General features: G+C 41.7%; 3 protein-coding genes across 5 annotated transcripts in view; 1 reads left to right on the top strand and 2 right to left on the bottom strand.

Annotated features, from left to right (window-relative positions):
- Positions 1–26,503, top strand: part of si:dkey-71h2.2 (low density lipoprotein receptor adapter protein 1) — a 96,230-nt gene that overhangs the window by 59,964 nt on the left and 9,763 nt on the right. The window contains exon 9 of one of the 3 annotated variants that reach the window (XM_035616824.2): positions 13,693–14,076. The exons of the other annotated variants lie outside the window; for them this stretch is intronic. Coding sequence (XP_035472717.1) covers positions 13,693–13,783 — 91 coding nt within the window. The 3' untranslated portion in view covers positions 13,784–14,076. Of the gene's footprint in view, positions 1–13,692; positions 14,077–26,503 lie in introns of those variants that run through there. 3 annotated transcript variants of the gene reach the window in all.
- Positions 5,267–11,864, bottom strand: blk (BLK proto-oncogene, Src family tyrosine kinase). The gene is made up of 14 exons (XM_035616817.2): positions 11,714–11,864; positions 10,909–10,998; positions 10,631–10,727; positions 10,435–10,465; positions 9,985–10,078; positions 9,793–9,891; positions 9,508–9,611; positions 9,262–9,411; positions 8,756–8,908; positions 8,485–8,664; positions 7,748–7,824; positions 6,852–7,002; positions 6,170–6,301; positions 5,267–6,046 (listed from the first exon to the last, which is right to left on the bottom strand). Exons 3-14 carry the CDS (start codon positions 10,724–10,726, stop codon positions 5,844–5,846), a joined length of 1,470 nt encoding a protein of 489 aa, XP_035472710.1. The 5' UTR covers position 10,727; positions 10,909–10,998; positions 11,714–11,864; the 3' UTR covers positions 5,267–5,843.
- Positions 16,635–24,316, bottom strand: LOC118289789 (retinitis pigmentosa 1-like 1 protein). The gene has a single exon (XM_035616816.2). It carries the CDS (start codon positions 24,108–24,110, stop codon positions 17,547–17,549), a length of 6,564 nt encoding a protein of 2,187 aa, XP_035472709.2. The 5' UTR covers positions 24,111–24,316; the 3' UTR covers positions 16,635–17,546.

Here is a 26,503-nt window from a genome sequence, read left to right as displayed (position 1 = left end):
AGACCTGTGAAAGTAATTGGTAAGAGGTGAGGAAAGGAAAGAACATATTTCACAATTGATCAAAGTGGCAGCGACTTTGAAATGATTTATAGCAGCAGCAGAAACAGAATGAGTAAGTGCTTGTTGGAAAAATGACAAAAAGTTTGTGTGTGTGTGTGTTAAATGGAATGTATTTATTTAGCGCTTTTCTAATTTATGGACCAAACAAAGCACTTTACAGCACAAGTCACACACACACACACACACACACACACACACACACACGTTCATTTGCAGCGCTTCTATACACAGCACTATCACACGTCATTCACACACTGCCAGCACAGCCGTCAGGCACAATTTAGGGTATGATGTCTTGCCTAAGGGACTGGAGGAGCTGGGGATCAAACTATCAACCTTCTGGTCAGTGGGCGGCCCTCTCTACCTCCTGACCCACAGCAGCTGTCTGTGTGCAGTGAAGTGAGGTTGCTCATTCAGTGTGTGCGGAAAAACCACCATTGTAGGTCAACTTTAATTTTTTGCCACTACCAATCACGATTGAGTCATTAACACACACACACACCGCTTGGTATTTAAACAGAGCCACTTCATCCTAGCGATTACGCTGTGAACTTGTCAGACATCCTGAGAAATGAAGGAGTGTATGGATCCATTGCTCACTGTCACAGGGGATATCACACACCTATACCTCCGACTGTATACATTAAGGAATGTGTCACCTTCTCATTACTGGGCTGCTGGATTAATCTCACCCACGGTAACATGGGAACAGTTTAGTGCAGGCGGTCCCTTAAAGAGCTGGGTTTCAATGAATAAATTAAGCGAGCGAAGGTGTAGGAGACTTTTCAAAAGACTGGAGGGGGGGGGGGGGTAAAACCTCAATTATCATTTAATTTTAAAGCTTTAAAACCAAGATCCAGAAAAAAATACCAGAAATAACTTCACCTGGCATGAGAAAATGTTAATTGCTCAGTGTTCAGTGTCCAGTAAAAGAACTTTATGAGTAATGAGCAGGCAGACAGGTGGCAGGGTTTTAATAAGTTGTGGCAGACATGGACGGCGTGTGCTTAAAGTTCATTCTGCTCTTCCCTCTGATGACTCACGGGTACTTAAGAGTGCAAGATTGGAACAGTATGTCGCATAAGACAACTCTGAAGTCTAAAAGGAGATAAAGAATAGTAAAAATGTGATGATGTGATAAAAGCATTTTGTACAGTCATTTTTTTACATTAGAGTATTTGTGAATGGAAAAGAACATTCTGTGTAAGCAATTGTATCCCTGTGTTTGTTGTCACATGCATTGTGCTCTGGATGTTGCCGTCTTTTGACATTGACTGGGGAAAAAAAAGAGTGGACGGGACCACCGCTCAAGGTCAAAGCCACAAACATGAATATTTACGTTGACATTTGGTACACGGACCGCCAGGAGAAGGCAGACGTCGACAGCTGGGCTCCTCAAATGGACAGGAGCGCGGCGCTGCATACTGATCAGGGATGAGGAGCTGTCCTGTTGCGGACCGAACAAGAGACTCATACAGTATGTCCGTGACTCAAGGCGCCGTGCAGGTGTGACGCATGTCTGTGCAGATGACTTGTGTTTCCTGTGCGGTGAAAGGTTTACGTGATTGTCAGGACAAAGCATTTGGCTGAGAGATGCATCTTCCGGCTTGCACTAGGATTCTTCAATTAGTCCCATTCTTCAGAAGTGACCATTCTCAAATCATATTCCGTCCTTTAACGCTCACCAGTGGAGACAGAGAGTCTCGGAGAAAAAAGCCGGACGGTCATATATCCGCCCACGCTGCGCAGGCCAGCAGATATCCTTCAGGACTTTTTACTGCACCAGCGCACATGTAATTAAATATCCCCGTAGTTACCGGTGCCCTTGACTCATCATTGAGCCCAACCGTGGTGGTCAATTACCAGGCACAACTGGAGGGTGTGCTGGGCTTCTCGCTACCTCATGGCTTTAAGGCTGACGGTAAACGAATTGACACAGACTCATATATCAGGAGGAAATATCAATCTAGTAGATTGTTTTCCCAAAACCTTTCCAATCTCCCCAAAGAACGCAAGCGGGCCTCCATAAATTGTGTGTACAGATATCTTTTCTCCTGCACTGGCCTCCTCAAAGAAAATACGATTAACACAAATACTTCATATATGTACAGATAGAAACTGCTCTCTCCCCCCAACTCCCTCGTCTTCATCAATCCCCCTGGTTCATGTTTAGCACCAAGTGCTCAGCACGGTCTGACAATAGACAAAGCATTTTTTTTTCCTTCTCCAAAAGATCAGGACATATTAACATACAGCAGAGGACTTTCCAAGGACGCTAATGTCAGCAGTAACATCTGTGCAGTCAGACGCGCTGGAGAAGCTTTACATTTTGCATTTTTTTCTGTCTCAATTTTCAGCAGAACTCTGGAGAACAGCTATACATATTGATTTCCAGCAGAGTTCATGTACAGTGCAGAAGTCTGGCCCAGGGACTCCATATTATGGAAAACATGTACTTTGGAATGGATCACTCACAGTATATTGCGCCATAAAATACTTTTTTCTGAGAGGTAGAGCAGTTTATCGTTGTGTATTTGCAGTAAAGCCTGACGCTTTAGGCAAATCACATTTCATGGATGTTTCTGTCACTTTAACCTCAGAAATCCATAAAACACAAAAATTAGCTACATTAAGCCATTTACCGTTATGTTCATGTTTATACTCTGAAACTTGAGCGTTATGTAAGATCTTGTGTCTACTGTGCTACATAGTCCTGTTTTGAGTTACACAGAATAAATTAGTGCGGGCTAATTGTTGTGCATTTCGAGAGAAATTTAAAATGAAGCCTTATATTATACTATATTAAGAGCCCATACAAACTATGTGTTGTTTTTCTAAATTGAGTGACAAGAGTGATTAGTTTAGCTCGGGTTTTATTTATAGTCGTAAGTCAGAGAACAGATTTATTGATTGTGTACAGTATGAGATAATGTCACATGAAAGTCCAGAATTACGGAAGCCCTGTTGTTTCCCACAACAACAACCTTCTCTTTGCTTATCAACTTTACAGCTGCTCATTTTGCAAAAATGTTTTGTAGTCAACCTCTGTCACTGTTTCAAGAGCCCCTCACATCTATTGGACCAAACACTCTGCCGCTTGATGGACTCCATTAATTTAATGACATCAAAGCCCGGGAGAGAAAGCATGTTCATGAGCAGCATATTGCCGACACCGTTGACGGCAGCAACATTATTTGTAGATGAAAGCGTGTCTCTTTTCATCTGTGTTGATGTGCTTGTTACTATCCCAGAGGACAGTGTGGGGTTATCCACACAAGATGCTAATGATGTGTTGCCTTCTGCAGGGATCAGTCATCAATCTGTGTACGATTCGCCGTTTCGCGTCATTATGCCTCTTAGGGCAGCGGTGATGAAGAGGAGGAGGGGAGAGGGCGCTCAGCGCCTCCCCAACCTTTACCTGCGCATGTCTCGTCATCTTGTGTAAACATCACGGCTCATGGTGAAGGTGAGCTGCTTACCAATCACCCTGCAGTGTGAGACTCATCGCTGATCCTTCTTTGAGATTGTGCCAGTGGCGTAGCGTGTGAAAACACAGATCCAATATCTGCTGCATCCCCGTGACATCAGCTGTCTCTTGCACTGAACCAAGTTTTGATGCTCAACAGATGGATTTTTGGGGGATTTTTGAGAGATAATCAGCCGCTGAACTTGTTGGTTAAGTTGCGAGAAACAATGCAATTCAAATCTTCTACAGTAATAATGACATTTTTCTGATAATAACAATTGTTCCTATTAGCTTTCCAGCTCAACCTAATTTTAAATGATAAATCATCTCTTCTTATCTCTTCTAAAATGTCTTTGTCACTGCTTTCTGATGCAAAGAGAGCCAGGCGGTTAGACAGATAAAGACTAAATGAATACAAATAAGTGTGATAGGATCAGTGCGTGGCAGGACGGCTCGACGGTTTGAAACCACCTCTGCAGTGACTGAGACCATGACCACCACGCAGGGCAGGATCTGTGAGGTTCTACATGGCAGTGGTTTTGACGCTGACCTCGGCGTCTGTGACTCAAATTCATGTGTGTGGTGCCGTTTGGCAAAACGTGTGCTTTACGCTTCGAGGATGCATCTCCCTCCTGCTCAGTATTCAGTGGAATGGGTTTTAATCTAAAGGAAACATGTGGCTGGGGACCTCGGCTGCATGTCATTTCCATTGTTTCTCTCTCACCCTTCATTTGCTGTCGTTAAATGGCAGTCTGTAGTGTGTAATAGTCTGTCCCTTTTCATCTTTACTGACTCCACAGAAGCTCAAGTATTCTACTGTCCTCATAAGCAACAAAGGAGTTGAATTGGCAGTGTTGGCTGTGATGTGATACGTCCTGTGGATCCATCACGTTAAACTGCAAAACACTGACCTCTGCCGGATGATAGGAGTATTGTAACTACTGCTCTGACAGCACAGGTTTTAAAGACCCAAAACTGCCATTAAATTTCTTTTTCTGATTTTACAAACAACCCTGAGCTCCCTCATATCAAAATCTTTTTTTTTTATAATCGCTATTACAGACTGCTTTGTTGATGCAACAGTAAAACAACAGGCCAGTTGTTTAATCAAATCTATATGTTGTCTCTTGAAACTCACTCATGATAACATGGTGAGACCTACGGCAGGACACACAGTGTGATGGTCTTGTGTTTGCCTTTGTGGGTGCTATTGATGGTAAATATTATATATATGTCTTTTAAGATATCTTTTTCTGATGTCTGATGTCAAATAACTGGAATTTACAAGCACAAGAAATGTAAAGTTGTGAAAAACAATTTTGCATGTGAGCTGTTTGGCATTTTGAGGAATGCTGACTCACACTTCCTGTTTCCAGTCCGTTCAGGAAATGGCTGCCGCAGCCACTCCGCTCGCTTATCTTCAAGATATTGTCAGAGCCCCCCAGGGACGGTTTAGTGAAGACGATCAAACTGTAATTTTGTAAAGTCTGTTGATTTTAAAGGCTTCCTGTACGCTGTCGGAGTCTCTTGCACTCTGTGCTCAGATAAACATGTACATTGTAATGTTTGTGTGTTTATCGATGCATTTTCGTCCCTTTGGATACTTTGCATATGACCATAATTCAAACCGAAATTAGACCAAGACTTTAACTTGGTCACATCCTGTGGTTGCATGCTCACTCTTTAGAGGGACGTCTTTTTGATAATAAATGTCTGTCGATGAAATACAGGAGTGCGCTCTAAGAAATGTAAATATTTTATTTAGAGAACCAGTTATCCAAATATAAATTATCTTTTTCTTTCTCTATATATTCACTGAATGACTGAAGGAATAAAAAGTGCAAAGTATTGTGCATGTTATCTCGGGCTGCTCATTTCTATACCATGCAAATACCTAATCTCGGGTTTTACCCAACTTCCCTGGCTCCAAATGCCTTATTACAAGATGCATGTATTGTATTTGTATTTCCATATTTCTGTTTGTCCATTGTTTATCAGTCTCAATTGTGTCTTCTCATGTCTCAATGACCTTTAACAAGAATGGGAGACATTAATAAGGAGTACAGTAACAATGCTAAAACATGTTCTGAATGTTTTCTTTCTGACTTTTACATGTGCTCAGATGCTCGAACAGTAGCTGCTGGAGCTCAAAGAAGCCACGAAGAAGTAGCTTTTATTTTCACTCATAAGAAGATGTGTCCATTCGATTTTTTTTTTTTTTAAATGTATCCGCCAGAAAGATGTTAGGTCCATCCATCCATTCAAGTCTCATTTCTCTCTTTGGGTTATCAGCAGGAAGCATTTTCTTTGTCTTTCATCATGGCTGCATCTCATACTGTCCCTCCGTGGCGATAAAGAAGTCGTTAAGAGTGTTCTGCAGGAATTCAAATGTCGGCCGGTCGTCAGGCCTCTCTCTCCAGCACATCATCATGATGTCGTAGAGTTCCTCGGGACAGCCCTCCGGGCACAGCATCCTGTACATTCTGTCCAGGCTCCTGATCACCTCCGGGTTGGTCATCCCTGATTAGGAAAAAGAAAAGTGTGAGATTAGATTTAAATAACTACAAGAGAGCAACATAGATTTTATATTTTAGACACGGTACATATACTGTGAGTGTTCTTTACAACCCGCTTGTCCTGTACCTGGGTAGGGTATTCTTCCATAGGTAACCATTTCTGTCAGGAGGATCCCAAAGGACCAGACATCCGACTTGATGCTGAATGTGCCAAAATTGATGGCCTCCGGAGCCGTCCATTTGATGGGAAATTTAGCGCCTATAGTTGTCAGAAAGAGGGTGATAGAAACAGATGGGGTTTTTTTAAATTGTGTTAAATTGGCTGGTGATGGCAGAGTGTGTGTGTGTGTGTGTACGTGTTTATACAGAAATTATAGAGATCTTATTACTGGTAGAGCTTTTTTTACGATACCCTTTTTACATAGGTGGCCACATGTTTAATATCTTTGGATGTATTTGTCACTTTTTCTGGCAAAGCTGGCCAGTATTATTTTTGCTGGATTTTTTTTCAGCCCTGAATTTAATCAATTCACTGGGCAAAAATTCTTTCTTTCTCAATATCTCGCTATGTATAATTTATCTCTATATATTGCTAGTGTATCACAGTCTTTAGTTACACATATAGTGTTGTGGAACAAGATTGTATCCACATTGCCCACTGCTGATCCTCTTCACTGTGTTGTCAGGATGGTTAAGATAACCTGCGTCTAACTTGATTGAGGATCTGAATACATCATACATACTTTATCGTCTGGTCAGTATTCCTCGAGGATGAGGGCGCGTTTGAAACACCACGCGTGTTACTGTACCTTCTTGAGCTGTGTATTCTGAATCAATGATCCTGGCCAGGCCAAAGTCCGCTATCTTGCAGTGCAGGGTCTCACTGACCAGTATGTTGGCCGCGCGCAGGTCTCTGTGGATGTATTTCTTCTTCTCGATGAATGCCATGCCTTCAGCTATCTGTCATTTTGAAAGATCAGGAAAGGATTTTTAAGGGAATTATCATCGAATACAAAATCTGAAAATGTGTTAATCCATTCATCTTTTTCAAGAAATAAGAGAATTACACTAGAAAGATATAGATTTTGTACATTTGTGACTATTTCCTCTGGTCAGTGTGTGTACAGTGGTTGAGCACATGCAACAGCGCTGCTACAGTATGTGTGTATACATGAACGCTTCAGTCTATGTGTTTAATAGTAGCAAAGTGGGTTTAACAGGATTTGATAACTCTCAGGAAGTGAAAATGTTTTGGGGGGGGGGCGCTAAGAGTTCTGTGGGGAGCTCACTATGGCTGGGAAAAAAAGCACGATTTCCTGTCCGGATGTTAATAATTGATGTAGGGCAAGGCTTTGAGCAAGACGAGCAAAACCAAAGAAACCACACAGCTACTGTGACAGTTTCAACGTGCATGAACTTCCTCACTGGTGTCACAGTGAACTACACCACACGTTCAGAGTTACTTTAGAGCAGCCAGTGTGTATAAATAGACTTTGTGGTCAACAATAACGCTGTTGTTTTTCTGTCCGACAAAGTTTTTTTTTATTTTATTAAATACTAACATCATGTAGTCGCAAGTGACCACATTGGTGAAATGTGGTTTAGAAATGCAAAAACCACAGAAGCACAGACAAATTCCGGCTTTAGCCACGTGATGAAAATGTCATGTAGAAGATTCAAATTGTTAGAAAATTGAGTTTTTAACCTGTGCTGACATGTCTATCAGCTTATTGAGCGTTAGCTTCCTTCCCTCGTCTGTTTTTAGAAAGTCCAGGAGACATCCTGCGTTGTCAGAAAAAAAGAAAAGAAAGATAACATTTAGAATTGGAAAGATATTGTAGTTTCATAGTCCTGGTAAATTCTTCCAATTGTGCATAAAGACACTGCGACATCTTGAACTGAAAGAAACCAAATTCATATGACCCAGCGCTTGTTGCATGATATCAAGGAGAGTATGAGGCTACAATCGGCCGCTACAATTAACCCTGTTAACACTCCATTTGTATAAATGTTTGAGTCTGTAGTTTAAACGTATTCAAATTGAAATGACACTGTATCAAATATTACAAAGTGGAGTAAAATACAATAACACCTCATACTATGGACTCAAAAATAGCCATGGAATTGACTCTTAATGTCTGATACAGTCACTTGAAGTGAATATTATAAGCTTAGTAGTTTAGGTAGTAGTAGTAGTTTTTAATCCCTTTGACTTAGAAGCATTAAAATATCAAACATTTTCTGGTTCTCATTTGAAAAGATTTGTCTGATATCACAGTGTATTATAATCTGTTGAGCCTTGGACGCAGGGTTGGCCTATTTGAATATTGTTTTCCATATTTTCTAACATTTCACAGGCAATATAGACAAAATAGTTGCCGGATTAATCCGTAACGGGAATAGCCATCGGTTGCAGCTGGACATTTTAGCGCCCTGTCTTACCATTGATCATGAACTCAGTGACGATGAGGATGGGCTCCTTTGTGACCACGGCGTGGAGGCGCACCAGGCGTTCATGCTGCAGCTGCTTCATGAGGTTGGCCTCTTGGAGGAAGGCCTCAGGCTCCATCATGCCCTCCTTTAGGGTCTTGATAGCAACCTTCTGGGTGGTCTTGTAGTAACCTGCAGTCAGATTCATTTTATTTTTTATAACGGTGCTCTCAGTCACACAATGTCTTGATTTAACCAACCACATTTGGTAGCTTTCCCTCACCCATCCACACTTCTCCAAACTGCCCGGCTCCCAGTTTCTTCTCCATTTTCAGCGTCTCCCTGGGAATCTCCCACTCGTCTTGTGCCCACGGCAGCTGGGGCGCTTTGGGCTTACAGGGAGCGTAGAGTCGCCGACACAGACCGTCAGCTGTACCTGCACCCAATTTTGATACATGAAAAATATATCTTCGCTGTTGCTATTATGCTAAATTTAGTCACTGACGCACTACAGGTCTGATGAGCTCCTGTTTCCTTAAATAATCTTTTAGTTAAAGATCACAAGTTGCTGTGCGTTGGCAACCGATCTAGAGATTCCACCTTGTTATCTTGTGGTTTAGTCGCAGGAGTGGAAAAACACTTTCCTTTCACACAGGAAATACACATCACAAGGGTCGAACTCGTCAGCGCAGACATCTTGCAATTTCAAATTTTGGCAATAAATTCACACGTCAAAATACAGACATCCTTAATTTTAAGACGGCGGGTGGATCAAACGTATTTACTTACAAATGTAGTACGTGATCAGTTCCTGTAATGATGGGAACGTGGTGGAAGGAGAAATGTAGAAACCACCTTTGTCCAGGAGGCGGATCTTGTAGTGTTTTACCATTTCTCCTTGTCCGGACACATGATCTCTGACCGACAGCGAGTAGGACCCTTAAGGGGAAAACAAATAGATTGTTACACACAGGGTTTAAAACTTCTGGAAATATTCACGTTTCTGTTTATTCCTTCCTGAATTTGGGCGCTCACCTTTACAGCTCTCACTCTCTCGAACAAGAAAGGCGCCCGGTTTATTTCCGGGCGCCAAAAGCAGTCGTTCAGTCTCTCGCCGACTCAAGCTCTTGAAAAACCAGCTACAGAAGAGAGAGAACCACAATATGTGCTTTATGTGCTCTACTACAACTGCTACTTTCAACTATTAAAAAACAGGTACAGCATTTGTGGGGCAGTCCATAAAACGTTATTGCGTCGCCAAATTTGATCTGCCATGTCATTTGATAATAAACCAGTTTTGTGTTGGAATTTGTTGCTTACTTTTCCACCTCCAGCGTATCGACTCTGGCGACATAATTGCATGGTATGAATCCCTCCTGTCCCGTCGCAAACGATTTAGCCAGCCACCATTCCCCAATTCTTCAAACAAGACAAGGGAAGATCAGCTTTTCTCATGTGGTCTGTTTCACTACTGTCGGGATACTGCATAGTCGGGACTTTAATGAGACTTACTCTTGCAAAACCTTGAGTTTGTCTCCCTTCTTGAACGGCAGATGACTGTTGTCGTTCGCCTTGAAGTCGTGTTGTGCCACAAACAGGGCGTCGTCTAAAGTCAGGTAGAGTAAACGATCAAAGGGAACTAGTTCAAGAAGCAATTTCACTTTACAGTCGTCCATTTGTGTTTTATTCTGTTATTTAGGGATGAATTTCTGGGCATAATGCTGTATTCCTAGTTATAATCTTCAAAGTATGTGCAATTCTGTCAATTTTTTATACTGACATCGCTCACAAATAATCTTATCGTTTCCCCGGAAGAGGACAGAGGAAATCCAACCGAGATCTCAATCACTAAATGTAGCCTCTGCTTAAGGGTTTACAATTATATGCAATGCATGAATGCAGGTCTATCATTTTTCAGTAGAACGTTGTTGGGTTTTGATGTGAGATGTGTTCAGTGAGTACCATTATCCAAATTGGTCTTTCCACTTGGTGCCTAAAGAACAACAAAGAAGAGTACATTTTTGGTATTAATATTCAAAATGAGCAGGACGTCAATGAAAAACACTGCCTAATAATGTAAATTCACAGTAAATGACTTTATTTTTTACTTGGTTAGTGTATAAAGGTGTTTTTTTCCCCCCTAGAGTGGTCAACTTACTGTGTGATTCAGAGAGTTGGAGGCCTGAGAGTTGTGTTTCCTTTTGTAGAACTCGCCCTCGCTTACTTGTTTCTGGCCACTACAAGCGCAGCCCATCCTGAAAATATACGATGGAAATGATTCACGTCTTCGGCTACACCACAAACAAGATTTACTTATTATGAAAGTACATGAACATCCTTCATTATTTTGTGCATTAACCGTGTCAAAAACTACCACCCATGCCAAGTTTCTGCTAAAAGCACAAAAATTCACTTTAATTTTGTTCATGGTCATACCTGATGAAGCAGATGAGCTTTACTGACGCTCTGTTCAGTCTCCACTCCTCCTCCGACTGCAGGCCCTGGTCTGTGAGTTCATGCCCGGTGCTGAAAATGAATACAAATAATTCAAAAATTGCTAAATCAATAGTCTCTTGTTTTTTGTTGTTTTGTTTTGTGTCGTCGTTACAAGTGCACTTAAAGCAAATTGCCTCTCATATGAGGAAGTGGAAAATATGTTTACAGTTGGTTGTATGTACAGTTAGATGCAGCCACAATGTAAAGTCAACGCCAAAAATAGAGGAAGAATGACATGCTCAAATTAACTGATAAGACACAGATGCAGAAATATACAGATGCTTTGTCTCTGTGTTTGCGTCAATGTGAAACATGTTTTTCACGTATTACTGCTGTTTTTTGAATCGACAGTATGTGTAGAGGCACTCCTATAAGATATCATAGGAGCAAAAGCCAGGTTCAATATTAACAATATTTGTATATTTAGCAGCTACAAGGGATTCATATATATCACTGAAGTTAAAGTTTATGCTTGTACATGCAAATATGCTGAAATACTTTAGTCACAATGCTTTAGCTCAACCAAAACCTTAAAATAGTAGGGATTCAGACTGAAGTCACACATTATTTGCTGCACTATTGAATTACTTAGCGTGTTAATATTATAAGGGGAGGTCCCACTGCTGTTGAGCAGGGAAAAACTTAACTTTGTTTTAAATTGAATTGTGTTTTCATGTGGGAAAACAGATAATTTCATTAATACAATATATCCGCATTGTCAAGTGATCATACAGTATATAAATACCTTGACGTTGTCCCCCAGGCTCGTATCGCCAAACGTACTCCAGATGCAAAATGTCGTCAGGTTCCTCATTGAAAACTAAGTATGCTTGTGAGTATGTCACTATCACTCGCTCATTTTGGTTTCGTATGTTTCTCTCTCTTTTTTTCTCTTGCTGTCTGCCGCGCCCCCCCCCCCCCCCCCCCCCCCCCCTCTCTCTCACACACACACAAACACAAACCGGCATCCTCAGGGGAACTCCACTGCCATTACTGTAAAAAGATTCCAGACTATTTATTTTGTCTTGTCATTCCTTCTCTTGCCCCTGCTGCTGCAGATCATCTACTGTACAAACTCTACAAACAAGCTGGATACATTTCAGTTAGTTGAGGGATTAGATTAATGAATACAATTTAACGTTTCACAACAAACGTCAAATTTATTGACCAAATTGCAAAGAAGAGGGAGTTTAATAATTTATCTGGCCAGTTGTTTTACAAAATGTGTTGGTGGACAGCCAATAATTTATGTTAATATACAACTTCTATATTAGTCCTTCAGAGAAGGGGGCTGTGCTGTACTGTATCTGTCTGTATTGTTGGTGAGTATATGTGTGATTGGATGTTTGTTACTGTAAAAGAGAGAACATGACATATTTCACAGTTCCTCTTTGCAAACAGTGACACTAACAGTTGTGTTTAATATACAGTAGTTCATACAAATCAGTACACATCTTTACCACTAGATGGCCTCGTGAACTAGGCCGTCACAGTTGTGTGCATACACTGACATCAAGTAAAACTGGGGTGGGTTTATCAAAATCGTTTAGAGATATTCATATTTTTGAGAATTAAGACCTTTCTAAAGAGCTTTTTGATGTACATCCGTAGAAATATTTTTTTTTACCACCAAATATTGTTCTCTGCCAGTTACATTTCAAAACACATTTGCTTTGTGAATTAATGTGCAACACATCCACTTTAGTGTTGATATTGTGTAATTGGTAAGATTGTTTTGCAGTGCACTATAGGAATCAAATTACTCAACCTCTATGACGACGACCCTTGCTTTCCTCTTCTGCACGAGTACTTTCATTTGAAAAAAAAGTCTATGCACTGATTCTGTATTTACCTCAAGAACATTAAGCTGCGCATGGTTCAGGGTCAATGTACTGTAGGTTGTCTGGTTTCTGGTGTTCCCTGTAGTTGACACTAGATGGCGTAGAAAGTCTCATTTTATTCCCTTACTCTCCTAAAGTAGGTTTGCTTCTAGACATAGCTTTTCCCTAAACCCATGTCATTCTATTAATAGATAAGCATTAAATTGACCTCCTATATGATTCAAAAGAGCGTTGCACTCCATTGAAACTTGTTGGGGATTTTTTTGGTATAGCGTAATGCTTGTAGTGTGCGGATGTGAAATTGCGAGCTGAAGTGGGGTCAATCTATCAAAGTACAACAATGCTTTGGTTTTTCACACCATGCAGCGCAGTTAACCAGCTCCTTCCTATTGTCACCACATAATGCAACTGAGGAGGGGAATTCAGCCCTTTTTTTAATTTGAACACAAAACAATATCTAGCAGTATTTATGACCCTTTTGTTTCTGAATTAATATTGAATGTCATTAAGAATTTTGCAAGGAAGATATCATTCATAGTATGTCGTAACCTATAAGAGCAGGGAACAATAAATCTTGCAGCACCGGAAGTGTTTGCTTCCTATGGGGGGGCTTTATAAAACACGCAACGTGGGGATATTACTCTCTGGGCAGGACTTCACAGGTTTTGTTTGGACCACCTGTGCTGTGTGCGGGGACCGTGTTGTGCTGTGGTTCTCTGAATGAACAGCCTCACTTCACTGCACACACACACACACACACACACACACACACACACACACACACACACACACAGGCTGCAGGTGCATGGTGATTGTTATTGAGTGCGTCCTGGTTACTAACTGCTGTTTCTCTTTATACTCCCTTCTTCTGGTTTTCCATCAGCCCTTGTTTTCTTCCCAGGGCTTGGCGGATGCTTGTGTACAGCTCTGTTGGGGTCCCCAGACATTGCATCCTGCCTGCAGAAGGGTCATAAGTGGCCCCACAGGATAACCTGAACAACAGTGGGAAAGAAAGGGAGCGTGGGTCTCCTTCAGTAACGTGGTCTTGACCACCTCTGTGCCAAAGGCATACACGCTGCCAATAGCGGCTTTCAACTCTCATTATTAATGTGAGTGTGCACTGCGTGTGACTGAGAATGCCTGTGCATGCGCTTGTGTAACTGTTTTAGAGTTGTGTGTTGTGGGTGTGTGGCAAAGTGGAACTTTTATTGTATCAAACCTAAAGATTTTATATTCCATATTTCCTACAAGTTGTTTCGTAAGTGCTCATTTAAGCACGGTGTTTATTAAAGCACACGCACACACACACACACACACACACACACACACACACACACACACACACACACACACACACACACAGAGACACACAGACGCACACACACACACACACACACACACACACACACTTTCCTCAATTTTGATCCCCCTCCACATCACAAGAGGCCCCTCTTTGACTTCCTGTCTGTGTGGGAACCATTTCTATCCTCTGTCACACATGGAGTGAGAGAAGTTCTTGCTCCCGCACTTGCCCGAAAGAGACAAAGTTATTGTCACCAAACAAGGAGCTGTCGAACCCCCTCCATGTGTACAACAGCCACTTTTGCCGTTCCTCTGGGATGCTTAGTGCTTTCAGGAGAACTTCACTTTTCCTGGTTCTACTTTCCTCCTTTGGTCTGTCAGCACAGCGCACTGTGGCTTAATGTGAGGGATTCGCTGTAATGGCAATGAGTCCTCATATTTATAATTTTTTTTCATAATTTCCCTCATTCGTGTTTCTTAATTGCCATCAATATGATATGCGTAAGTCAAAAAATCCTGCATTTTCCTCAGTTACACACATCAAAAACACACATCTGCAGTGGGGTTTTGAGGTAATTTAGCTGGGAGCAAAATCTATGCAGCTGTTCCAGAGGCAAGTTATTCTGAGGTAAACATGGCTGCGGGAAAGCCCCTTATTATTGTGCTCCGGATGACGTTCCTCACTCTTCCAGTGTGTTTACCGTGGAAATAACACTGTGCCAGCAGGCAGGTGCTTCCTCCAAAAAAAAAGAACCGCTCTGCTTTTCCACAAGATTTGAGGATTAGATTCATCTCACCAAATCAAACATTATAGTTAAAATGTATTCTAAAAGCGTTTGTGAAAACATATTGATAAGAGATATTGTAAATTCACATTGCATTTGATGGTTTTTTAACCATATTCTTTTCATTACAGGTTCGTAGCAATAGTCTTACTGAGTACTTTTCCTCCCGGAGGAACAATGTCACGTTATGCTCACAACAGAACTACTTTCACACGAACGTGATCGGCCAGCATCTTGAACCTGCCGATATAACTCTAGTGTACTCATGCCTGCCTATTTGAAATAAGACTACGGAGGAGGGATTGAAAACAATTATACAGGAGGAACAATACAATACAATAGAGAACAGGCACAGTAAGACCATCCCAAATGCCCACGAGAGCAAGAATAATTTCTTTAAGCCGTACACACACTCGTGCTCCACAACCAGGGGACATTTTCCAACATGGCTCCCTTCAACTTGAGTAGAGGTCGAATCAGTAAGTAGATTTAGGGTTTATTAGCAAACAGTTGCCTGCTGCTGCTGGAAATGGCTTGATGAGATGGGTAGGATTTATCCATAGAGGAAATTTTCATAATTTGAAAACAAAAAAATGGGCCATGGTTTAAAATCTTTTGTCGAACCTTTATTCCCCATATCTACATTTTATTAATCAGGTGATTCTCCACTATATTGATGCTCTTTGGGGTGCTATACAGTATGGTTCTCTTTCATTCGGTGATTGTACTTAGTTACAGTAAGCTAAGCTACCCTTCTTTGCTTACAAGCAAAACTGCAAGCACGCATCACTCGTGTACTCCACTGGAAGTAAAGTATTGGGTCATCTTCCATAGTGGAGTAGTGGACTGTTGCGGCAAGATGTTCTTGTCTCGATACAGAAGCTCGAGATGAGAGGCCTGCACCTCGCCGTGGCGTTACGCAGTCAATCAGAGTGACACCAATTATGTATGTCACATGACCACAAGAGACCGCGAATGGAAACTGTGAGAGGGGCACATCCATCAGCTCTATCTAATGGGGCTCGCCGCAGAAGGAGAATGAATGAAGTCTCAGCAGACAGCCTCACGTGCCCGTTCACAGACACCTCCACAGCAGTTGATTATACTTGTGTACGGGATAGTAAATAGTAAAGACTCAAGGAACCTGTGCTCATTCTTGTGCCAATGCTGTGCATGGGGCGATCGTAGCCCTCCATAAACTGAACCATCATATTCCACAAATGTAGTTGATTCACTGATTTTTAAATAAAATAGGCTACAGGAGTCATCTTTGGATGACCCTATAGATCAGAAGACACCCCTCAATGTCATTTCTGCAGAGGATATTGATGCATTGCATTTTATTGAATTCTAAATGTGGATTTTCCTTAAATTATTGTATGGAAATGTTTGTGATTGTGGTGAATGATTAAGCATGTTGATAAGATTGGGGTTCTGTTCATCATCCCACCGACAGAATGTGCTGTTGTGTCTAAGTAGTGTTCAGTGTGATGAAACACATTTTCATGTAATATTCACTTAACATTCACAATAAATACAAAAATGTTGCTGGAATGTTGCATGTAAAGTGGCACATTTTTAATTCCTAGATACACTTCTAGATTTGTAAAAAAAAAAAGTTTTATTGCAAACTTTACATGAAGACGAACAAAGCCTCAGCTCATGATGTGACAATTACTTCATGAGCTGAGGCTTTGTACACATGTCAGTGTCACATTTATGATTTTTAGGGGGAATTTTAGGTATATTTCTTTTTAAAAAAACGCACTAAAGAGTTTGAAATACATTTAATTCCAGAGACAATTTGTACAGTACATTCAGCAAAGGTAATAATCTCTGTACCACAGAGAATAATGTATTCTCTTACTGACTAACACCGCTGGATTGATAAAATACAGAGTAGTAGAGAGTTGTGATCCATAAAACCCTGCCATGACCTTACAGAGAGGTTCATGTTCATCTGCTATAGAAATCCATTTAAGCTATAATGCAGTTACTTGACTAAATTGCGAAGATGTGAAGACATGTTAATCATCACCCAGTTTTTTTTTTTTTAGATCTAGCACTGAAATACTGTCATAAACAGTATTCTATCTGCACAATAGTTAGACAATCATAATGAATATTATCTTTTTTTTCTTGCTCTCTAGAAAAAAAATATCAGTATTATCTAGAAAAATATATAACTTAAATTTTTAACATCTTCTAACCTGATTTATCCTGCATACAAAGGTTGAGCAGCAAAAATTGAGTAAATATACTGCAGTAATTTGAGGAAAAACTACAGTATATATATATTCATATATGACATTTTTAAGTCATTAATGTAACATTCACAAAGCATAATTATCATCAACAAACATTTGCATGCCTTAGGCTTTGAGTAGATAATATGTAAGAAATAATCTATTTTGCATACAACTATGCAAAGCTCCTATACATATAGTATATACATTCAAGTTTTTAAGATTCCTTTTTGGTGTGTGATGAGTAGTTGTTTTGCATGGGTTTCAATGTCTTGCTCATTCAAACATCAACATTATTAGCAGTGTCCCGGTTATTTTCTCACTCCTGCACCTCATTCTCAGTTCACGTAATTTTTCCCATTAGCATATGCAGAACCATGGTCAGCTTATGGTGAAATCTATGTCTAACTCTTTGACTCGGGGATTGTGACTTCTTCTTCGTTGTTTATTTCGGTCTCTGAATCTTCAACATCAGCATAAGCACCATCCTCCGATTCTGCCTTCACTTTGCCTAAAGTATCAAGTGGGGTTAATGTTGTTGTTTTCTCCGCGGCCCCGCTGGCTGCCTCCTTATTATCTGCCTTACTCGGAGCAAAATCTTGCTCTCCGTCAGTTTCTTCCTCTGAATCTTCCTCAGCCTCATCTTCTCCGTCAGCTGAATCCCCCTGGTTTCCATTCCAGTCTTCAGCGGGTATCTCAGTTTCTTCATCCTCTTCTTCGAAGGCTTCAACATTGTCTTCATCATTACCGTTTGACATGTTAATACATTCACACTGTGTCACATTTGTCTCAGTCTGTCCATCATTATCTTCAACTGGTTTGCTTTCGTCATTGTTGTGTTGTGATATTTCCTTCACATCCTCATCTGGCGTTTGCTCCACTTCATCATCAGCGCCTTCTGTTTCACTGTTTGTCTCAGCTACGGCATCATCTTGATGCTCTTCAGTAATGTCACTTAATCCACACGTCTGTTCGTCTTTGTCAGGATTTTCCTCAGACTCACTGTCAGCGTTCTCAATACCCTCTTCATCTTCTCCTCCAAGTTGCTGTCTGTCGTCTTGTGCAGATTCATCCTCATTGTTATCTGTGGGATCTTCCCTTCCTGTTTCAGCTTCATTAATCTCTTCTCCTGCAGATGCACCTTCTCCTCTGTCATCCTCAGTTGTCTCATTCCCTGCCACTTCAGTTTCTCCCGACTCCTCTGCTGTTTCTCGTTCTTCAGTCTCATCTGCTGTTGTTGCTGCCTCTGTGCAATCCTCATCGGTTGCTTCTTCATCTGACGCCACTTCAACATGTTCTGCATCACTTAAAATCTTGTTTTCATCTGTGGCCACTTTATCCTCCTCTGCAGTCTCATCTTCTTGTGTAGTTTCATCGGAAGCCTCATTATCACTTTGAACATTTGAGGTATCCTCTTCTCCTTCGGTACCATTTGCATCTGTGGTTGCATCATTTACTGATTCATTATCATCTGTGGCTGATTCATTCTCCTCCTCTGATTCATTTTTGGAGCTGTCCTCTCTTGTAGGATCAGGGTCAGCTTCTTCATTATCATGCTCCTCTGCAAGTTCTTCTCCATCTTTGCTAGCTTCAGCTCTGTTATCTGCAGAATCCTCCTCACTGCTCGCAGCAGTCTCTTCTGCATCTTCAGTTGTCTTCAGCTTTTCAGATACCTGTTCAGTTGTGTCTGCCACATCTGCTGCATCTTCCTCTTCTGCTGAGGTGGTTTCAGCAGCTTCTTCATTCACTACATCCTTTTCCTCTCCTTCACTATCGTTTGCATCTGTTGTTGCTTCATTTACTGATTCCTTATCATCCGTGGCTGATTCATTCTCCTCCTCTGATTCATTTTCAGTTTCAGCTTTGGAGCTTTCCTCTCTTGTAGATTCAGGGACAGCTTCTGCATTATCATCCTCTTCTACAAGTTCCTCTCCATCTTCAGTTGTTTCTTGCTTGGATGGTTCTGACAGATGGCCAGCTTCAACTGTGTCATCAATTTCCTGTGACGTTTCCTCATCATTTGTGGGGGTATTCGTGCCGTCCGCAGAATCCTCCTCACTGGTAGCAGCAGTTTCCTCCACATCTTTAGTTGTCCCTGCTTCCTGTTTGTCAGATTCTTGTTCAATTGTGTCTGCCACATCTGCTGCATCTTCCTCTTCAGCTGAGGTGGTTTCAGCAGCTTCTTCATTCACTCCATCCTTTTCCTCTCCTTCACTATCATTTGCATCTGTCGTTGCATTATTTACTGATTCCTTATCATCTGTGGCTGATTCATTCTCCTCCTCTGATTCATTTTCAGTTTCAGCTTTGGAGCTTTCCTCTCTTGTAGATTCAGGGACAGCTTCTGCATTATCATGCTCTTCACGTTCAGCAGTGTCAGACTCCTCTTCACTGGTTTCTGGTATCTCTTCTTCCACTGCTGCATCGTTGTCAGAGTCATGTTCAGTTGTTGCTGCAACATCAGCCTCCTCTTCTGCGCTTTTATCATCAGCTTCATCTTCACTCATGGCAGCAGTATCTCTGGCACTCTCAGCGCTTTCATCTTCATCTTCAGCTGCTGTTGTGTCATCATTGTCTGTAGTTTCATCTTCATCGTTTGTCCCAGCAGTCTCTTTTCCATCATCAACCATCTCTGCGTCTGTGGCCTCATCCTTTTCAGATTCATCTTCAGAGGTTGCGGCCACATCAGACTCTTTTGCAGGATTTTCATCTTCAACTTCCTTTGATTCATCTTCGCTCATGACCTCTGGCTCTTTTTCTGTAGCAGTCTCATCTTCAGTTGTTGCTGCTTCATCTGCGTCGTTTGACATTTCATCACCTGCCGCATCATTCTCGTCTGCGGTTTCATCATCATTCGTGGTGGCATCTTCGGCACAATCATCCTCACTAGTGGCAGCAGCCTCTTCTTCATTGTCAACTGTTCCTGTGTCCACAGCTTCTTCTTCGTCAGATTCATTTTCAGCTGTGGCAGCTACATAACTCTCTTCTGCTGGATTTTCATCTTCAGTTGGTCCCTCTGATAAACCACTAGCAGTAGCTGTGTCATCTGCAGACTCATCTGCACTGGTGGAAGCAAGCTTTTCTTCATCACTGCCTGCTTCTTCTGCCACATCTTCATCTTTGTCAGATTCATGTTCACTTGTGACTGGTGTAGTGATCTCTTCTGCATCTTTATCTTCCTCAGCCTCTCCTTCAAGATCATCCTCGGCAATCTCCTTTTCCACCACAAGCTCATCTTCTGTTGTTGCTTCAATAGTTATTTCCTTTGGCAGTTCATCATTCGTGGTTTCCTTCTTCTCCCCAGTTTCATCTTCATTTGTGACATCATCTAAATTCTCCGCAGACTCATCATGATCACTGCTGACAGCATACTCTGCCATATCTTCAACTACTTCTTCCACTACAACCTCGTCTTTGTCAAAGTCATGTTCATTAGTGTCTGCCTCATTTTCGGCAGGCTCATCTTCCGATTCCCCTTCACTCGTGACAGTAACCTCTTGTTCTTCAGCAGTCACATCTTCAGTTTCTGCCTTTTCATCTGTTTCCTTTGATGATTCATCAGCTGTGACCGTGTCATTGTTCTCGTCTGTCAAATCATCTCCACTTGTTGATGCAAGATCTTCTTTATCGTCACTCAGCCCCTCTTCCACAGCTGTATTTTCACCTTCGGCTGTGGTGGCTTCAGCAGAATCTTCGTTCAGTTCATCTTCACTGGTGGCAGCAGTGTCTTCTTCTTCATGGACTGTCCCCTCCTCCATAGCCTCATCTTTGTCAGAGGCATGCTCAGATATGGCTTCCACAGCAGCCTCTACTGTGATTTTATCTTCAACAGTCTCAGCATTTACTTCATCTTCACCTGTGACAGCAATCTCTCTTTCTTCAGCCAACTCGTCTTCTGCTGTTGCCTCTTCAGCCGGTTCACTAGATGATTCGTCAGCTTTGTCATAGTTCTCATCTGCAGATTCGTGTGCTTTGGCAGCAAGGATCTCCTCCTCATCATCGCCTGCCGCTTCCTCCACAGCCTCATCTGCTGCCATAGTGGTCTCTGCTGCATTTTCATCTTCAGCTGTGGTGGTTTCAGCAGTCACTTCGTCAAGCTCATCTTCACTCATGAAAGCAATCTCATCTTTAGTTGTTGATCCATTTGCTAGATCATCAGCTGCAGAATCACTTGCTCCAGTAGCAGGAATCTCTTCTTCGTCATCAACCATCCCTGCTTCCACAGCTTCTTCTACTGTTCTTTCAGTCAATTCTGTGATTGTGTCTTCTTCCCCTGCTTCACTATTGTTAGACCCTTCTTCTTCACCTGGATGATGACCAACGTCATTCGCTTCCTTTACGTCTGCTGCGACTGCTAAGTCATCCTCGGTGTCATGGTGTTTTTCATCCCCTTCCACTTCTGTTAAAGCTTGAGCAATAACTTTTTCTACAAGTGCCTCTGCCTCATTTGTCTCAGTATCATTTCCAGAGTGAAATGTCCGGTTGATGTCCTGTGTTTTGCCAGGATCATTGTTCTTCATCACCAGAATCCTCTTTAGGTCAAAGTCCATGGAAACAGGTGCAATATTCAGAACTTCTGCAGGAAGTGGTGGCCTTGATGTCATTTTATTCTTAATGCACGATTCACATGGACAGTAATCGTCGTTTTCACTGCGCTGGTCACTGTAAGATGTGCCTGTTGCCGAATCATCACTTTTTTCTCCTTGTTGATCAACTGATTGTTTGAGCATAATGTTCAGCCTCCTTCTTCTGTCTTCCATTCGGGTTGTCGAAGCACGTGACTTTGCTTCTTTAGGAGGTGTTGGTAGGCCTGCTCGACCTTGAATTTTCCTTAGTTCTCTTTCTATACTGGCTTGGATTCTTTTGTGGACCTCTGTTTTAAGTTCACTTATCATCATTTCAAGCTGTTCATTATCATCCAAGTTCCATCGGACTTTGAACTCTTTCATTGCATCAATATAATGTGTCATGAACTGCTTTTCTATTTTATTCAGTAAGGTTAAGACCCACACAGGATCAGGATCTTGAGAAATATTTTTGGCTAACTGTGCTCCTTGAATGAGAGGAGGACTAGAAGAAGCGGTGTCTTCTTGACATTCTTTTTCATCTTCTTCTGAAACCTTTTGGCCATTGCTGTCATTTTCCAAACTCTTGCCTGAGGAGGGTGGTGTTTCAGGTAGTTCTGTTGGACTATCATCATTTCTAATTGTGTCATCTGTTGCTGGATCATCTTCCTGTTTTTCCTCACATGTTCCTTCCATGTCTCTCTCCGGTGTACATTTCGCATCTGCGGCTGCTTCATCTTCACAGACTTCTTGTACTTTCCTTGTACTGGTATGTGTTTGAGACACATCCCCGTTCACGCCATAACTACTCTTCCCAGAGCCTGTGGAGCCACTGTTGACATCCACACCAGAGGATGACGCATGATTGAACTCGTCATCCATATAATGGCGATCAACCTTCTTTAACACATATTCATTCTCTGGAGGATCACAAAGCCAAAGAGACTTGAGAATATTCATTAGCTCTTGGTATCTTTCATCCTTTACATTCGCGTTCTTAGGGTCATGGTCTATTAACTGCAACTTCACCAGGGAATCCAAAAGACCTCTAGCTGAAGTGCTTAGTTTACGTCCATACACTGGAGAAATTTCTGGTAAACTGTTACATCGGTCGAGCTTTGGATTTATAAGTACCTTCATCACCTGTACAGAAGATTGGAATATTTTTGAGGCATCTTCACTCTGTGTACAGGCTGTATCTGCATTTGGAGCCTCTGTGCTTTTTTGGCAGTCATTAGTCATCACAACTCCTTCTTGTGCATCTCTTGTATTCTCAGCCACAGAGTGATCATTGTTTTCACTATGTTCGATTCCATTCATTTCCTCCGTTGTATTGGCAGTCTTCTGTCCATCACAGTTTTCATTGAGTTCCTCCATGTCATACATATCTCCATCGGTAGTTATTGATTTCAGCCATTCATTCACAACCTCAGTAGGGGATGTATTTGGTAGGTTAGATGGGACCAGTTCAAAGTCATCAGCATCTGCGTTTGTAGGTGTGCATTTGTTGCTTTTGTCACTTTTGTTATCAGGGACTCTCTTAATGTCGGCAGCTTCTGCAACAACCTCCGCTGTTGCAGTTTTTGCATCTTCCCTGTTTGACTTGCTTGTCTTAGATTGACAACTGCTCTTATCAGTTGTATCACATGTATCAGGATTTACATCTTCCCCTTCTTTTATTGGAGAAACAATAGTCTTCTCCTCATCTTTACCAGTATCAGTTATTTTGGATTTTTGAGATTTCATGGACAGATTTGACTTGACAGATAAAGAACTGTGTGGCCGCCTCTCACTTTTACTTTGTTTAACTTCAGATGTTGTTGACTTTTTTGAACGTGCTGAAACCTTTGACTTTGATGACATGGCCGTAGGTGCTCTGTCTTCAGTTTCCTCAACTGTCACAGCAGGGATCTCAGACCTGCTTAACATTTCAGATTGGGTTGATTTTGTAGACACAGGGCTGAGTGTTCTCTCCTCTTTTCCGTTAGTATTTTCATCAGCAGTAACGTCAGAGGCTTTGGATTTTTTCGATCTCACTGACTTCTCTGACATGGCAGTTGATGCTCTGTCCGATTTTCCTTCACCACTTCCTTCGTTAGAAGCCTCGGAACTTTCAGGCGCCGGTAATTTGTTTGACTTTGTGGCATTATTTGATTTTGCTGATTTGGTTGACATGGCACTCTTTGTTCTTTCTTCACCTTCTTCATCCGGCCTCGTCCTTTTACCGGAGGTAATTCCAGACATGTTGGACTTCATGGTTCTTGCAGAAATGTTTGACTTCACTGACAAAACACTTGGTGTCCTCTCTGTGTGAGCCATCTCCTGAGTTCCAGCTGTCCGCACAGAAACTTTAGATGTCTTTGACGTCAGGGATAGATCAGACTGTGATGATTTAATTGACATCGCACTTTGTGTTCTCTCGTCAGTGTCCTCACAATCAGCTGCAGTTTCTTCATCTGAAATTTCAGTCGCTTTTGAAGGACTTGATTTTCCGGTAGACTTCAATGATATATTTGACCTGACACTTTGTGCCCTGTTTTCATCATCTTCTTCATTGTAAACTTTTTCAGGACTGTGAGAAGCTTTTGATTTTGTAGATGTTGATGTCACATCTGACTTCACTGATATGGCAGACACTGAGCTCTTCGCTGCCTTGTCTTCTTCAGAGTCAGTAATGTTAGTATCATCTTCGGCAGGAACCTCAGAAGCTTTGGACTTCTTGGATACTGCTGTGATGTTGGACCGTCCTGACTTAGCTGATTTGATGGAGGTACTGCTTGGTGCTCGCTCCTTATTCTCCTCGTGATTTTCTTCACCTGGAGCATCAGAGGCTTTCGAGTTACTAGATTTTGACTTATTCGAAATATCTGACCGTGTTGATTTGACAGATCTGGCTGATTTAGCCGACAGGGTACTCTGTGGTCTTTGTACAGTTTCCTCTTTATTTACAGTTTCTTCTTCTGAAGGAACTTCACTGACTTCACTGGTTGACATTTTGCTTGATGATCTCTCCTCACTGTCTTTGGCATTGTCTTCATCATGATTGTCAGCAGAAGCTTTTGCAAGTTTCCCTGAAGCATTAGACTTGGCTGACATTGCACTTGGGACTCGCTCTACAATTTCTTCAGCATTTGCAGTGTCTTCTTTGAAAGTCACAGATTTCATAGTTACATTTGATTTGACAGATTTAACCGACATGCAACTTGGTGCTCTCTCTGTATTTTCCTCTTCATCATTTCCTTCACATGATCCTTCTTCATGTTCTGCAACATATTCTTCAGCTGTCACAGCCGAGACTTTTGACTTACTTGATTTTACAGACATGGCTGACTGTGTGGATGCATCTGACAGTGCACTCTGTGGCCTCTCTTGAGATTTGCCTTCACCATTCACTTCATCAAAATTTTTGTCAGAACAAACCTCAGAAGCTTTTGATTTAGTAGATTTTGCCGAAGCATGTGACTTTGCTGATTTAGCTGACAAGGCGCTAGGGGCTCTCTCCGTAGTCTTCTCATGTTTAGCTGCATCATCAGTTGTAACACCAGAGGCTTGTGACTTGGTAGATCTTTCAGAAACATGTGACTGAGCCGATTTAGTCGACATGCTGCTCACTGCTCTTCCTTCAGTTTGCTCTGTGTCAGCAATTTCAGTGCTACGTTCAGAAGACATGTCAGAAGTTTTTGATTTCTTAGATGATTTAGAAACATTTGACTTTGCCGATTTGATGGACATAGTACTTGAAGCTCTTTCTACGTGGATCGAATCATGAGCCTTTTCTGCTGACTTATTTGATTTTGATTTGACAGAAATAGTTGACTTTGCAGACATTGCACTGTCTGCTCTGTTTTGAACATCTTCCTCATCAAATCTCCCGTCACTAGTATCAGGAGGCCCTTTAGAAGCATTTGATTTAATAGATATTATAGAAGTATGTGACCTAGTTCTGGCATTACTTTCTTCAGCTGGAACGTCAACTGAGCATTTTGATCTATTCGATCTTGCAGAAACATTTGACTTGACTGAATGGACCGACATGGAGCTCACTGATCTGCTATCACTGAGCTTCTCTTCATTTACCTGTTCAGGGGGAACCGCACTGATGTCAGAAGTTCTTGATTGCTTAGATACTGCTGAAACATTTGACTTTGCTGATTTTGCTGATCTAACAGACATATTACTTGGAACTCTCTCATCATGTTCGGTATGATCAGATATATTTCCTTCAGGTGGAACATCCTGTCCCTTTGACTTAGACGTTTTGGTAGAAAAAGTTGACTTTGCAGATCTGGCTGATATTGTACTCTGTGCTCTTTCTTGATTTTCGTCTTCAACATCTCCTTCATCAGGAATGACAATAGTTTTTTCAGAGGGAACTTCAGATGCAGTTGATTTTTTAGATTTTGAGGAAGCATGTGACTTTGCTGATTTAACTGACAAAGCACTTCGTGCTCTCTCTGTAGACTTCATAGATATTTTTGAAACATGTGACTGGACTGATCCGGCTGACATGCTGCTTGCTGCTCTATCTTCGGTTTGCTCTTTGTCTATTTCCTCATCACATATCTCATCAGAGTTTTCTTTAGCTGGGTCATTAACAGAACATTTTGACTTATCTGACCTAGCAGAAACATCCGACTGGGCCGACACTAAGCTCATTGCTCTCCCTTCACTCTCCCCCTCTGCTTCACTTCCTTCAGCCCGGTCAATTCCGTCTACCGCGGGAACGTCAGAAACTCCAGATCTTTTAGATGTTGTAGAAACTGCTGATTTTACTGATCTGACAGACATTTTACTTG

The sequence above is a fragment of the Scophthalmus maximus genome, chromosome 18 (genome assembly GCF_022379125.1).
Source record: "Scophthalmus maximus strain ysfricsl-2021 chromosome 18, ASM2237912v1, whole genome shotgun sequence".
Taxonomy (NCBI): Eukaryota; Metazoa; Chordata; class Actinopteri; order Pleuronectiformes; family Scophthalmidae; genus Scophthalmus; species Scophthalmus maximus.
Note: the sequence above shows the minus strand (reverse complement) of the source record. Positions and strands in the feature narration are given on the sequence as shown.

Bases quoted from the DNA above. Each gene is read 5' to 3' on its own strand.
- LOC118289789 (XM_035616816.2), bottom strand. From the start codon at position 24,110: ATGTCAATTAAATCATCACAGTCTGATCTATCCCTGACGTCAAAGACA.
- blk (XM_035616817.2), bottom strand. From the start codon at position 10,726: ATGGGCTGCGCTTGTAGTGGCCAGAAACAAGTAAGCGAGGGCGAGTTC. The intron at 6,302-6,851 runs GTACAGTAACAC...TGACAACTATAG, and splicing joins AGAATACACAGCTCAAGAAG to GCGCTAAATTTCCCATCAAA. The intron at 6,047-6,169 runs GTACAGGACAAG...TTTCCTAATCAG, and splicing joins TGGAAGAATACCCTACCCAG to GGATGACCAACCCGGAGGTG.